Source organism: Mesoplodon bidens, assembly GCF_964165515.1.
Source record: "Mesoplodon bidens genome assembly, chromosome: 2".
NCBI lineage: Eukaryota > Metazoa > Chordata > Mammalia > Artiodactyla > Ziphiidae > Mesoplodon > Mesoplodon bidens.
Window position 1 is genome coordinate 170,058,855 of NC_138177.1, and position 12,592 is coordinate 170,071,446.

The window sequence follows — 12,592 nt, forward strand, 5'->3', positions numbered from 1 at the left end:
CAGAAACTCTTGTCTATACACGTAACCTCTACAAGACCCACAGTCCTCACTTAAAAACTCCTTTTTAAAACCCCACACCCCATATCCACTATCTGTATCTGTACCTCCCCCTGTACCCCAAAACCTCTGCCTTCTGTACCCCTTGTTCATGGCTTGACCTTTCACCCCCACACTCTTCCCAGACATCCTTGGCTCCTTCTGCATCCTCACCCAGGCCAGGAGAGGAAGGCACAGCTGATGTTCCCGGTCCCCAAGGGGCCTTTGCAGGACTTGGACCTGGAGCTCCACGTGCGACCTCATCCTCACTGGAGGGCCTGGATCCAACCCAGCCTCTGAGAATGGGTGCTTCCCAGAAGTTCCCCGTCTGTTTGATATCCTGCCTGTCTGGCCCCCCCCACTGCCTCACCCTGCCTGTGTTCAGGGAGTGCCTGGCCATTGTGTGTGGGGGGGACACTTTGCCCACACCTCCACCGCACGCAATTGTTCCTAGGAGTCTAGAACAGTCCTTGGCCTGTGTGAGTCAGCTGCCCCCTCCTTTCCTTCACCAGGAACCTGCAGGGTCTGGAAAATCCCCTTCTCTGTTTGACTCCTTCCTCTCTGACCCAGGTCTGCCCTCTGGACCCCTCCTGTCTGGCCCCGCCATCCGGCTCCAACGCCTGCCTGAAGTACTGGGTTCCTCTGGAAGGAAGCAGGGCTCCCTCACAGACGGAGACAGGCTGCAGCGCAGGAAACCTGGGTTCTATTTCTGCTTTTGACCTTGGAGCCACTGATGGCCCTCCTTGGGACCTTAAGCACCCGCTGTATGGGTCCAGGACGCTGCCAGCTCAGGCATCCCATGAGCCATCCTGGGAGCTGGTCCGGTTGGGGATGGAGACCAGCCAGCCCTGGGCCTCCTGGCCCTGCCCACTGCTTGGGCCTCATGGCCAGCCCAGAGGCCCAGCTCCAGCCCCATGTCCTTTCCTGGGGAGCAGGGGCTTGGGGTAGGGAGCTCAGAGGGTCCTGGGACAATCTTGACTCTGCCAGCCAGTGGGGGCCATCCACACCAGCTCATCCATCTCAGGGGGTCATTGTCAGGGTCAGATGACACTGAGGCTGAGGAAATGCTCTGTAAACTGTGAATTGCAGTTGAGAGGCTTTGTGGGAGTGATTCTCAGTGACCTCAGTTGGTTCTTCTCTTCCACAGCCTTCGTTACAGAGGTGGTGTGGCACAGTGGTAAGGACTTAGCTGTTGGATCCAGACCACCAGGGTTCAAATCCCACCTCTACCCTGTGCTAGATCTTCAAGCAGGTTCCTGACTGTGCTCCATTTCCCCATCTTTACAGTGGGGCTACCTAACACTTAACCTGGGTTAATATCTACAAAATCCTTAAAGGAGTGCCTGCTGCATAGTAAGTGCTCAATAAATGTTAGTTCTTTTTATTCCCCAAGTAGACTCTGGACTTTCCAGCTCTGAATCCAAATTCCCTTCTATGGTCAGGTCTCAGGCTCTTTGGGGCTCTTTCTGGAAGCTTCTTTCCAGCCTGGCTTCATCTCCCTTCCCAGATGTAAAATACAGCTGTTAAAACCTTTTGATCTTCAGCTTTCCACAAGTGAAGTCTCTGCTCTTGCTGGCTTGTGCCTTGCCGCAGACCCTTACCTGACCCCAAAGCCTCGGGTCCTGGGGTAGGGACTGCAAGCAAGGGCAGGCTGGCGTGCACAGAGACCATTTCCTGGGGTCCCTGGGGTGGAGGGGCTTCGGTCCAGGACCCGCCATGCTCTGGATTCTCTCCTGTCACTGCAGATGTGTGTTCCTAGCATTTTTTCCAAGTTGAATCTCTCTCTGCTATTTCCTGTCCATTCCCAAGCCCCAGTGGCCTCTCCCTCCCTGGGAGAAGCTCTAGACCTTGCTTACCACCAAGATTTTCCTTTCCAGACAGCCGTCTGGTGTCTAGGGGGGGCCAGGAATCTCTGTGCACCGTGCATGCCCTCCACGGCCTTGCTTCCATGGGGAGGGAGGGGGTGGCAATGACACAAGGAGAGCCCTCCCCAAGTGGGGAGGGTCCTGCCCCTCTAATCTCCTCTGCCCGGCGTCAGTGCCCCTGCACCAGCCCTAGCCTCACTCCCCTTAGGTCAATCAGGGCCTTCTCAGGACCACCCCCGCCGCCAACCCAGTGGGAACATTGCCCTCTACCCCTACCCAGGGGAGGAGGGAGAACCCCTGGTAGGGGGCTAGTCTTGTGGTTCGTAACCATGAGTGTCAGAATCCCCTGAGCATGCACGACTTTAACCCTCCCGGCTGGGGTGGGGAGAGTCTGACTCAGCGGCTCTGAGAAGGAGCCCAGGAATCTATTTCTCACCAGCTCCTTGAGGTTCTAAGGCTTATTCCTGGATGACGACCTCATGGGCATGGCCCAGAAGTCTACTGGCCACCCAGGGCTGGAATGGGCACTAGTCCAGAGGGAGAGGGAGGGGAAAGAAGGAACAGGAGGAACTTCCCTCGTGGTCCAGTAGTTGAGACTCTGCGATTCCAATGCAGGAGGACGCGGGTTCAGTTCCTGGCCGAGGAACTAAGATTCCACATGCCGCGTGGTGTGGCCAAAAAATAATGAAATAAAATACATGTGAATTCAAAAATATATATATTAAAAAAAAAAAGAAGGAACAGGAGGAGGGATATGCCCGTGGATTGTGCGGGGAAGGGGCTTTAGGGGATAAGACATGGGCAGTGCAGACATTACGCAAGGCTTGGTAGCACTGCAAACACAAAGATGACCAAATGGCGCCCAGCCCCTCCCCCCAGGGAGCTCCCAGCCTGGGAGGGTGATGCATATAGACGGCTTGTGGGTGGGTGGTACCTTCAGAACAAGTCATGTTCAGGAAGCAGCTAGAATTAATGGGTGATGACACTTTTGTCCATTCGTTTATTCAAGCATTTATTGAACATGGAGTGCTGAGAAGGTAGAGATGAGCTCATCACAGGCCATGCCTTCAAGGTGCTGTCATTCAGTGGAGGTACAGGTCATTACAGTGTGAGCCCTGGAGGGCCCAGAACCCAGCCTAGGGGCAGAGGTGGCTGGAAAGGCCAAGGAGTCATGACAAAGCCTCCCAGAGGAGATTTTCTTTTGAGTCATATTTATTGAGGTGTAAATTACATACAATAAAACATACCCACTTTAAGTGTACAATTCAATAATGAGAATGAGTTGTATATAACCAGGGGACCGTTACTCCAAAAGGTTTCCTGTGACCCTTCCCGGACAGCCCTACCCGACCCCTGGTGCCAGGCAACTACAGATCTTTCTGTCATTATTGATTAGACTTTTCCCCCGTGGGTTTCATATAAGTGAAATCATATGCTATGGAGTCTTCTGTGTCTGGCTTCTTTCACTCAGCATAATGTGTTTGAGATTCCTCCATGTTTCCAGGCCTATATGGAATTTGTTCCATTTTGTTACTGAGTAGTTAGAGGAGGTGATGTTTAGGTGAGTTTCGGAGGATGAACTGGAGTTAGCCAGGTAAACAAAAGGAGGAAGGGCATTCCAAAAAAGGCATCAGCTGATGGGCTTCCCTGGTGGCGCAGTGGTTGAGAATCTGCCTGCCGATGCAGGGGACACGGGTTCGAGCCCTGGTCTGGGAAGATCCCACATGCCGCGGAGCAACTGGGCCCGTGAGCCACAATTACTGAGCCTGTGCGTCCGGAGCCTGTGCTCCGCAACAAGAGAGGCCGTGACAGTGAGAGGCCCGCGCACCGCGATGAAGAGCGGCCCCCGCTTGCCACAATGAGAGAAAGCCCTCGCACGGAAACGAAGACCCACCACAGCCAAAAATAAATAAATAAATAAAGCAAACTGTCAACAAGTAAAAGTAAACACTATTATATTAAATAATAATAATAAAAATAAACAAAAAGTATCCTCTTTGAAAATGCACCTAACCTGTGCTCAGATTAGCATATTAAATCCTGACCACAAAAGAGGCACCAGCTGAGAAAAGGCCAAAGGCTCCAAGACATGGGCCATGTGAAGCTGGGGAAGCAGGGAGGGAGGAGGATTGGCCGTTTCTCTGTTTTTCCTCTCTTTGGCCCTCTCTGCTGCTGCCAGCCACCACGTTGTCAAGCCAGTGAGGGCTGGCTTTGGTTTTCACAAGTGAGACTATTTCCTTCTGGTCAGGCTGGGCTCCCCAGATAGGGCTGAGGCCAGAGCAGGGCCTGAGACGCTAGCGCCAGGCCATCTGGGGCTGGGTGTGTGAATCCATGCACTCTTGTGCTTGGGGGCTCTGGGGTTCCCTTGGGCTCTGCTGGGTTTGTTTTCCTCTAAGTTATCTTGTAAAACTCCTTTGGAAACACCTCAGTCTTGTCTAAGGGGAAAGAGGCCTTCGTTGTCCGCACCCATCCCCAAGAAAGGCAGGGGTCATGGCTGCTGGGGCCCTTCTGCGCCGGCCTGCAGGGTGCGGGGTCCAAGCCGCCCCTCTGTGGAACAGAGCCCGAGGTGGAGCTTGCGCTGGGCTCAGCTGCAGCCCGAGGTCACATGAGTTGACACCACGCCTGACCTGCCCCCGTTCAGCCCAGCAGCTGGGCTCCACCCCCCCGCTTCTGGGTGTACAGATGTTCCTGTCAGTGTGGCCACAAGTGCCAGAGCTGATCTCCAACATGGCTGGAATGTGTTCCCTGTGGCCTGGAGATTTGGAGGTCAGACCAAGGCAGAAAGAGGTGGCCAAGATGGCTGGGGCAGGGGGGCAGGGGGCTGCTGTCGGGGGCAACAGCTTCAGTTGACCTCCCCTCCATTTCTGCTTCTGCCCCCCATCCATGCTGCCCCTGGCCACCCTGTCACCTGCCCACATCCCCCATCTTTGCTGGCCCCGGTCACCCTTTACCTGCCTGTGTCTCCCTGTCCACTAACTCATGTCCTGGATATCACTTGCCTTCTCCAAAGGAAGAAGAGTCGTCACTTACCAAAGTGATTTTAAGTTTGTTGTCAGGACTTCCCTGGCGGTCCAGTGGTTAGGACTCCGTGCTTCCACTGCAGGGGGCACGGGTTCAATCCCTGGTCGGAGAACTAAGATCCCACAAGACGTGCACTGTGGCCCAAAACAAACATAAGTTTATTTGAGGATTCATGCAGGGGCTAATGAGATTTGGGGAAACTGAGTCAAAAACAATGGTACAGCCCCAGCCTGACTGTCTTTGCCAAACCATGTCTGATTTAACTGCCGGAGGGCCTTGGGGTGGGACTCTGGGCCCCCCCTTGAAGTGAGAAGAGGGGTCCTGGGCTTGGCAGGAGTTGGAGAGTTTGACACAATTGCTCGTGTGGTGTCCCACAGGTAACCTGCGGGCTGAGGGCATATGATGGCTTGTCCCTGCCCGAGGATGCAGAGACAGTCACAGTGGGCCGTGCTGGCTGGAGCTATTCAGACCTTTCTGATGATGAGGACTTCCTGGCTGATGAGGCCTCCGGAGGTGAGCAGAGGGTTCTGGTGGCTGGGAGTGGAAGGGGTAAGGACGGAATTGGGGTTCTTCCCACCGGTCCTTAAAGAGGCTCCAGGATGCTTGCTCAAGGTGGCACCTCAGGAGATGGACTAAGAAAGATGCAGAAGCAACCTAAGTGTCCATCAGCAGATGACTGGATAAAGATGTGGTATATACATATACAATGAGATACTACTCAGCCCTAAAAAAGAATGAAATTTTGCCATTTGCAGCAACATGGATGGACTTGGAGGGCATTATGCTAAGTGAAATAAGTCAGACAGAGAAAGACAAAATACTGTATGATATCACTTATGTGTGGAATCGAAAAAATACAACAAACTAATGAATATAACAGAAAAGAAGCAGACTCACAGATGTAGAGAACAAAGTAGTGGGTTACCAGTGGGTACAGGGGAGGGGAGAAGGGCAATATAGGGGTAGAGGAGTGAAAGGTACAAACTATTAGGTATAAAATAAGTGACAAGGATATGCTGTACATCATGAGAAACATAGCCAATATTTTATAATAACTATAAGTGGAGTATAACCTTCAAAAATCATGAATCACGGGAATTCCCTGGCAGTCCAGTGATTAGGACTTGGTGCTTTCACTGCGGGGAGCCTGGATTTGATCCCTGGTCAGGGAACCAAGATCCCACAAGTCGCGCGGCACAGCCAAAAACAACAACAACAAGAATTGTGAATCGCTATATTGTATACCTGTAACCTGTATAATATTGTACAGCAACTATACTTCAGGGGTTTTTTTTGTTTTTTGTTTTTTGTTTTTTTTTGCGGTACGCGGGCCTCTCACTGTTGTGGCCTCTCCCGTTGCGGAGCACAGGCTCCGGACGCGCAGGCTCAGCGGCCATGGCTCACGGGCCCAGCCGCTCTGTGGCATGTGGGATCTTCCCGGACTGGGGCACGAACCCGTGTCCCCTGCATCGGCAGGCAGACTCTCAACCACTGCGCCACCAGGGAAGCCCCAGGTTTTTTTTTAATTCAGAAAAAAAAGAGGTAGGCTAAAAGCTGCGTGCGTCCTGAGCCCTGGTCCCAGTGACCGCAGGATCCTCCACTTAAAACTGTGTGACTTGGGACTGGTGGCTGCTTCTCCTTACAGCCCAGATTGAGCAGGACCTAAGGGGAGGGTGGTGGGCAGTGCACAGTAGAGGATGATCACGGCCCCCTACTCCACTTCCTCCCATTCTCACCTAGAGGCCAGTCTGACCTGGCCCCACCCACCCCATCCGTCCTGGTCCACACCCTCTCTGATGGAGGCTTCCAAGCTGGCTTTTACTAAGCCAGCCAAGCCGGCCCTCCCTAAGTGTGGAGAGGAGGCAACAGCTGTGTTTTCATGACCTTCCCCACCGTGTGCCAGGTTCCCAGAACACTGCCTGACACCCAGTAGGTGCTCAACAAAGATTAGTTGTTGCTGAATAAGTGTCTCTTTTGCTTGTAGATGGTGTGGGCAGTGGGGACCTGGGCAGCGGGGACTTCCAAATGGGTAAGTATCTGGGGGCATGGCACAGGCCCCCATCCTGCCCCCGGGGAAGCCCCAGAGCAGGTCTTCCCAGCCACAGAGGTGGCATCTCCTGGACTGAGGGCCTTGAGGGCTCCTTGTGCCTGCCATGGGGATGGTCTCATCCCCGCTGAGAGACAGTTGTGTGCCTTGGTTGGCCAGTCCCTGCAGGGTTGGGTATGGACAGGCTCTGTGCCTGCCTGTGCTGGGAAATGCCCGGTTCTGATAGGGACTGAAAGTCAGCCACTCAGCATTCAAAGCCAGATTCTCACCTCCCTGGGCAGCTCAGCTGTGGAGTCCTTCCCCAGAGTCCTCCTTGGGGGTGAATGCTGCAGAGTGGGGGGCCCCAGGCAGGGGTGGGCAGACAGAGGGGACTCTGTGGCACAGGCATTTGGGTAAGCCAAGAGCTGGACCTGGGAAGGAACCTGCCTTAGGTGGGGTCACCTGCTGGGAAGCTGAAGTTCCTGGGTTGGGGAAAGAGGGCTGGGCTTCCTGGAGGGAAAGGAATCAGGCCTCCATCAGCTGCCCACTCTGCCAGCACTCCAAGTGCATAGCCAGAGCAGGAACTGGCCCAGCGCTGAGACCAGGGCTTCAGAGTCTCTGTTTCCTCCCACCCTGGGATTCTGGCGAGAGAAGGAGCTACTCGGGACAAAGCCATGCGGTTCATGCTGCCTTCTCTGAGAGCCAGTGCCTGGGCACAACGTGATCAGGGCCAAGGATGGAGCTCAGCTCAGAGTCACCACTGGGCGGCCCTGCTGCATCCCTGTGCTGCCCACCCCAGCAGGCCTGGGGCGAGTCTGGCCTGGGTCCCTCCAGGGACGGGGTTGCCTCCCTACGGCTGGCATATCAGGAACATCCCAATGCCAGAGGGTGGCATCCTAACCGGGCCAGTATGGATAGGAGGGTTGACCCCTGGGTGGCACAGTCCTGACTGTGACCTCCCAGCACCTGGAACGCAGACACTGCCTGAAGCTTTTCCACGTGTAAGTCTCTGCAGGGCTACAGATGCCTGGGAGCTGGGTGGGGCCTGTGTGTGGGTGTCAGGTGGGCCCCATGCACACAATGCACACCCCAGAATGGCCGATGCTAATGTGTCTCTGGGAGCTGCCTCTTGCCAAGCCAAGTCTGCCTGCTGAGGCCCTAGGCCAGTCCACCCTGTCCCTTCAGAAATATCTAGAGCCCCCTCCCAGGGGGCTGCTCACAGCAGCTCCACTTGCTTTGAGTGGTCCTTGCTAGCCCACGTCCTCCCATGAGAAGCAGCTATGAGGGCAAGAGAAGCCAAAGGTGGGGGAAGGATGGGGATGGGGGGCAGCAGCTGGGGAGGGCCCAAGGGCAGGGCAGGAGCCTTTCCTTGTAGGTGGGGCTGATCTATGGGACGATGTGGGGCCTTAGGCCCTCCAGACCCAAACGCTGGCACCAGCCCGCTGCCCCTGGGGCAGGTCCAGGCAGCTGGGCTGAATCTCAGCCCAGGAGGCATCAGATAAGTCTCCCTGATTCCCAGGGTCAGTGTGCCTGCTTCAGCCTTGCCCAAGGGCAGGTCCCTGCTAACTCTGGTAAGCAAGGGCCATCCTGACCATGATGGGGCCGTGCCTGGCCACCCCTTGACTGACCCAACCCCCGACCCTGGAATGTCTGAGATGGCTCCGCCCTCACCCCTTCCCTCGGGCAGGGTTGCGGCTCCCCTTGGCTCTGTTCCAGCCCTGACTGCCACCCCCAGGCCAGTACCCCTCCTGGACAGCTCCTGGCTCTGCCTCCCCACCTTGGGAACCCTGCCCGCCTCCCCTCGCCCAATCTTTCCACCTTCTGACTGTCTCTTTGTCTGTCCTGCTGGCAAACTGTCTACATGTCTCCCCTGCTCCCTCCCTGCCCTGCCTTGGGCCATCTCTTTCCTACTCTGTGTGTCTCTGTCTCATGCTGCCTTTCCCCCTCCACCTCTTGGACTTGCATCTCTGCTTCCATGTCCCTCTGTCTTTCCCTCTTTCCAATCCGCCTTTGTCTCATCTTTTCTCTCATTCTCCCCACCACTTTCTCTCTGTGTCTCTGCCTATATCTATCTCTCTGTGTCTCTGTCTCCATCTCTCTGTCTGTTTCATCTCTTTCTGTTTACTGTCTCCATCAGTCTCTGTGTCTCTCTGTCATTTCCCCCCTCTGTCTCTCCCTTTGGTCTCGCCACCTCCCTGCTGTCTCTGCCCCTCCTCACCTCCCTCTCTGCAGGCCCTGGGCCACCCCCGGGCCACCCTCCCGTGGCTGGTGTGATGGTCTTGGAGCCCGATGAGGAGTCTCCTTTCCCTCTCTCCCTCCCCCTCGTCTCTCCCAGCTCTTCCTCTCACTCCTTTGTCTTCTTTTCCTCCCCGGCCTGCACTTGGTCACACTTGAGGGTCAGAGGCACCTCTCTGCAGGGTCTGGGGCCAGGCCTGCCTCTGTCCCCACCCAAGCTGGCCTCACCTTCTCTCCTGCCCCTGCCCAGGAGGCAGCCAGGCCCCAGCCGGGCACACAATCTAAGCACAGTGGGCCGGACCCCTGGTGTAGACAGGGTGGGTGCAGCAACCCCTCAGGGAAAAGGCTAGGGCCTCGGGCCTCGCTGATCCTGGGGACCCAGAGGGACTGGGCTGGGGTTCGGGGGCCCAGGTATGTGGGGGAGGAGTCCTGTTGAGCAGGGACTGGGTATCGAGCGTAGGTGGGGTAGTTGGCTCCGGGGCTGGGGGTGGTCAGGTGTGTGTTCCCCACCCCACTCGGGGTGCCGGGCAGCTCTGGGCCTCCCGTCCCTCCAGCCATTGGCTCCAACTGAGATGTCCAGATGGGGTCAGATGAGGGCCAGCGTGGAGCTGGCCAGCCAGGCAGGCGCCCAGAGAGCACTCCCACCCCAGGCTGCATCACTCCCCGTCAGCACCCTCAGCTCTGGGGGCTGGTTCCTGAAACTCACTTTCTGCCCCAGCCCTCGGATACCTGCCACAGGGAGGCCTTTCAGGGTGGAAAAGGGGGTGTGCTCATCCTGACCTGCCCCTGATCTGGGAGAAGGCAGGGGGTGGGGTCAGGTTGGAGGGTCCGTGCCCTTCCCAGGCCCTAGTAGAAAGGGGCTTTGTGGAGCCTCAGCCCCCTCCCCCAACAGTGGGCACATTCCTGGGCAGAGCCCTGGCCTCCTCGCCCGCGCTGGGCCGCAGTGCCGAGGCCAGGGGCCAGGGTGGAGGACTTTCAATGGGCCTCTGTGCCAGCTCACAAGAGGCCTCTGTGGCCAAGCTCGCGGCCCTCACGCTCCAGCCCACGGGGCCCCGCCCGCCCAGCACCCAGGAGCCCAGCCCAGCATGGTCCCCGTGATTCAGCGCAGGCAGTGCTGCCCTCACAAGCACCTTCTCTTGGTGCAGGAGTTCCCTCTGGCTGCTTGCTAGGCTGCCATCCTGATGCGCCCAGGACTTGCTCCGTGAGCTGCAGAGGGGGAGGGTCCAGGCGCAGAGGGCGTGTGCACCTGTGGACCTGCCGGACAGAGTAAAGGGGAAAGAGGACAGGCCCAGCCAGTGCCACTCCCTGCTCTGCTGCCCACACGCTGCTCGTCTGTCACTTCTCAGAGCCCGCTTCTGCCTCAGGGACAGCTGCTGTCCCCTCTGCCTGGAGTACTCTTCTCTCAGGGGCCTCCCAGTGCCTCACTCTGCCTTCAAGCATCCCCTTTGCCGAGAGGCCTTCCTGGCTGCCCTGGGGAAGTAGCGACCTACCCCCACCCCAGCACACCCGCTCCCCCAGCCCTTGTTTTTTTTTCCCTCATAGTCCATATATTCCTTGCCCATTTGTTCTATTTCCTTTCTCCTCCCCCTAGAAAGTGATCTTTATGAAGTTCACTGCTATATCCCTTGCCCCTAGAACACTGCCAAGCATATGAAAGACCTTCAGTATAGATTCGATAAATCAGTGAATGCCTCTCTCAGATGGGAAGAAATAAAACCAAATCCATTCCTTCAGTTTGTCTTAAAGACCAGAGATAATACAGCTAACGCATGCAGCCCCTAGTGTGCGCCATAAGCATTTTACATTCATTATCTTATTTCATCCTCCCAACAGCCGTCTGGGTGGGCACTACTATCGTCCCTGTTTTATAGATGAGGAAACTGAGGCACAGGGAGATTAAGTAACTTGCTTAAGGTCACAGGGCAATTTTAAGTTATTTTAATTGTAAGTGGAAATTTTGCTCCAGAGGCTGAGCTTTTTTTTTTTTTTTTTTTTTTTTTCCGGTATGCGGGCCTCTCACTGCTGTGGCCTCTCCCGTTGCGGAGCACAGGCTCCGGACGCACAGGCTCAGCGGCCATGGCTCACGGGCCCAGCCGCTCCATGGCATGTGGGATCTTCCCGGACCGGGGCACGAACCCATGTCCCCTGCATCGGCAGGCAGACTCTCAACCACTGCACCACCAGGGAGGCCCAGAGGCTGAGCTTTTAACCACTAAGCTATACTGCCTCTCATATATTAATAGCTCATATTATATTGCATCTACTATGTGCCAGGCTCTGATCTAAGCAGTGTGTGTGTGTGTGAGTGTGTGCGTGTGTACATATATATGATTCATTTGCAACTCATAACTTCTATTATGAACTCTGAACATTATGAGATTTAATGTGCATAAAGTGTATATAGTAGGTGCTTAATAAACAATAGTTGTAAGTGTATGCTCACCCCAATCTGCTATGAATTTATTCAACCATCACTTATTAGGCACCTCCTCTGTGCCAGGCTCTATGCAAGCACTGGGGTACAGGGTGAATGAGATCCAAGGTTTCCCCCCATCAAGTTTATAGTCTAGCAGTGGAGAGAAAGATGACAATAGCTTCTGATTCCCTAGCACTTGCTCTATGCCAGGCGCTGCATCTTCGTGCACAGGGAGATGGCCTTGTAAGCATGATATCATTTATTCCCTGCAGCAACCCAGTGTGGTAAATGTAATTAATATGCACATTTGACCAAAAGGGAAACAGAAGTTCAGAGAGGTAAGGTCCATGCCTGATGTGTGGCTGACCTCAGAACCCACGATCTTTATGATGATGCTCTGGCAGGATCTATGCCACGTGGGGTAGAAGGTGCTCTGATGGGAGAAGCCAAGGGGCTGGGGGAGCCCCAGAGGAGAGGCCTCTACCCAGCCAGGGTCGGGAAAGGAGGGCAGCTCAGGCAGTATTCTTGGAGGAGGTGATGACTGAGCTGAGCCCTGAGGGTGATGCCTGGCATGAATGGGGGGGTGGGGAAGCGTGTCACGGTCACTCTCGAGTAATTTCTGTGCCAAAAAAAAAAAAAAAAAGGGACTTCCCTGGCGATACAGTGGTTAGGACTCAGTGCTTTCACTGCAGGGGGCCCGAGTTTGATTCCTGGTCGGGGAACTAAGATCCCACAAGCCGTGCGGCGCGACCAAAAAAATATTCTGTGCCAGGTCCTCCTCCTCTGGAAGCCACCCCTTCTTACCCAGCCTTCCTCTGAGCCAGTGGAGGTCTCCTCTTCTGCACTATCACTTAGTATCTGGATTGGGCCATTTTCCCGGTTAGTTGAAGCCATTCACTCAAGGGTGGGGCCTCGGCTTTGACCCCTGGGCGGCCTCCCAGAGCCACTGCAGCACGTGCTCCTACAGGCAGTGCTGGGCACAGCTGTGGGCAC

At 55.5% G+C, this 12,592-nt stretch overlaps 1 protein-coding gene across 4 annotated transcripts in view; it reads left to right on the forward strand.

Moving 5' to 3' along the window:
- Positions 1–12,592, forward strand: part of HSPG2 (heparan sulfate proteoglycan 2) — a 102,693-nt gene that overhangs the window by 30,197 nt on the left and 59,904 nt on the right. For all 4 annotated transcript variants that reach the window (XM_081255806.1, XM_081255807.1, XM_081255808.1 and 1 more), the window contains exons 2-3: positions 5,300–5,435; positions 6,907–6,951. In XM_081255806.1, the coding sequence (XP_081111932.1) occupies positions 5,300–5,435; positions 6,907–6,951 (181 nt within the window). The remainder of the gene's footprint in view (positions 1–5,299; positions 5,436–6,906; positions 6,952–12,592) is intronic.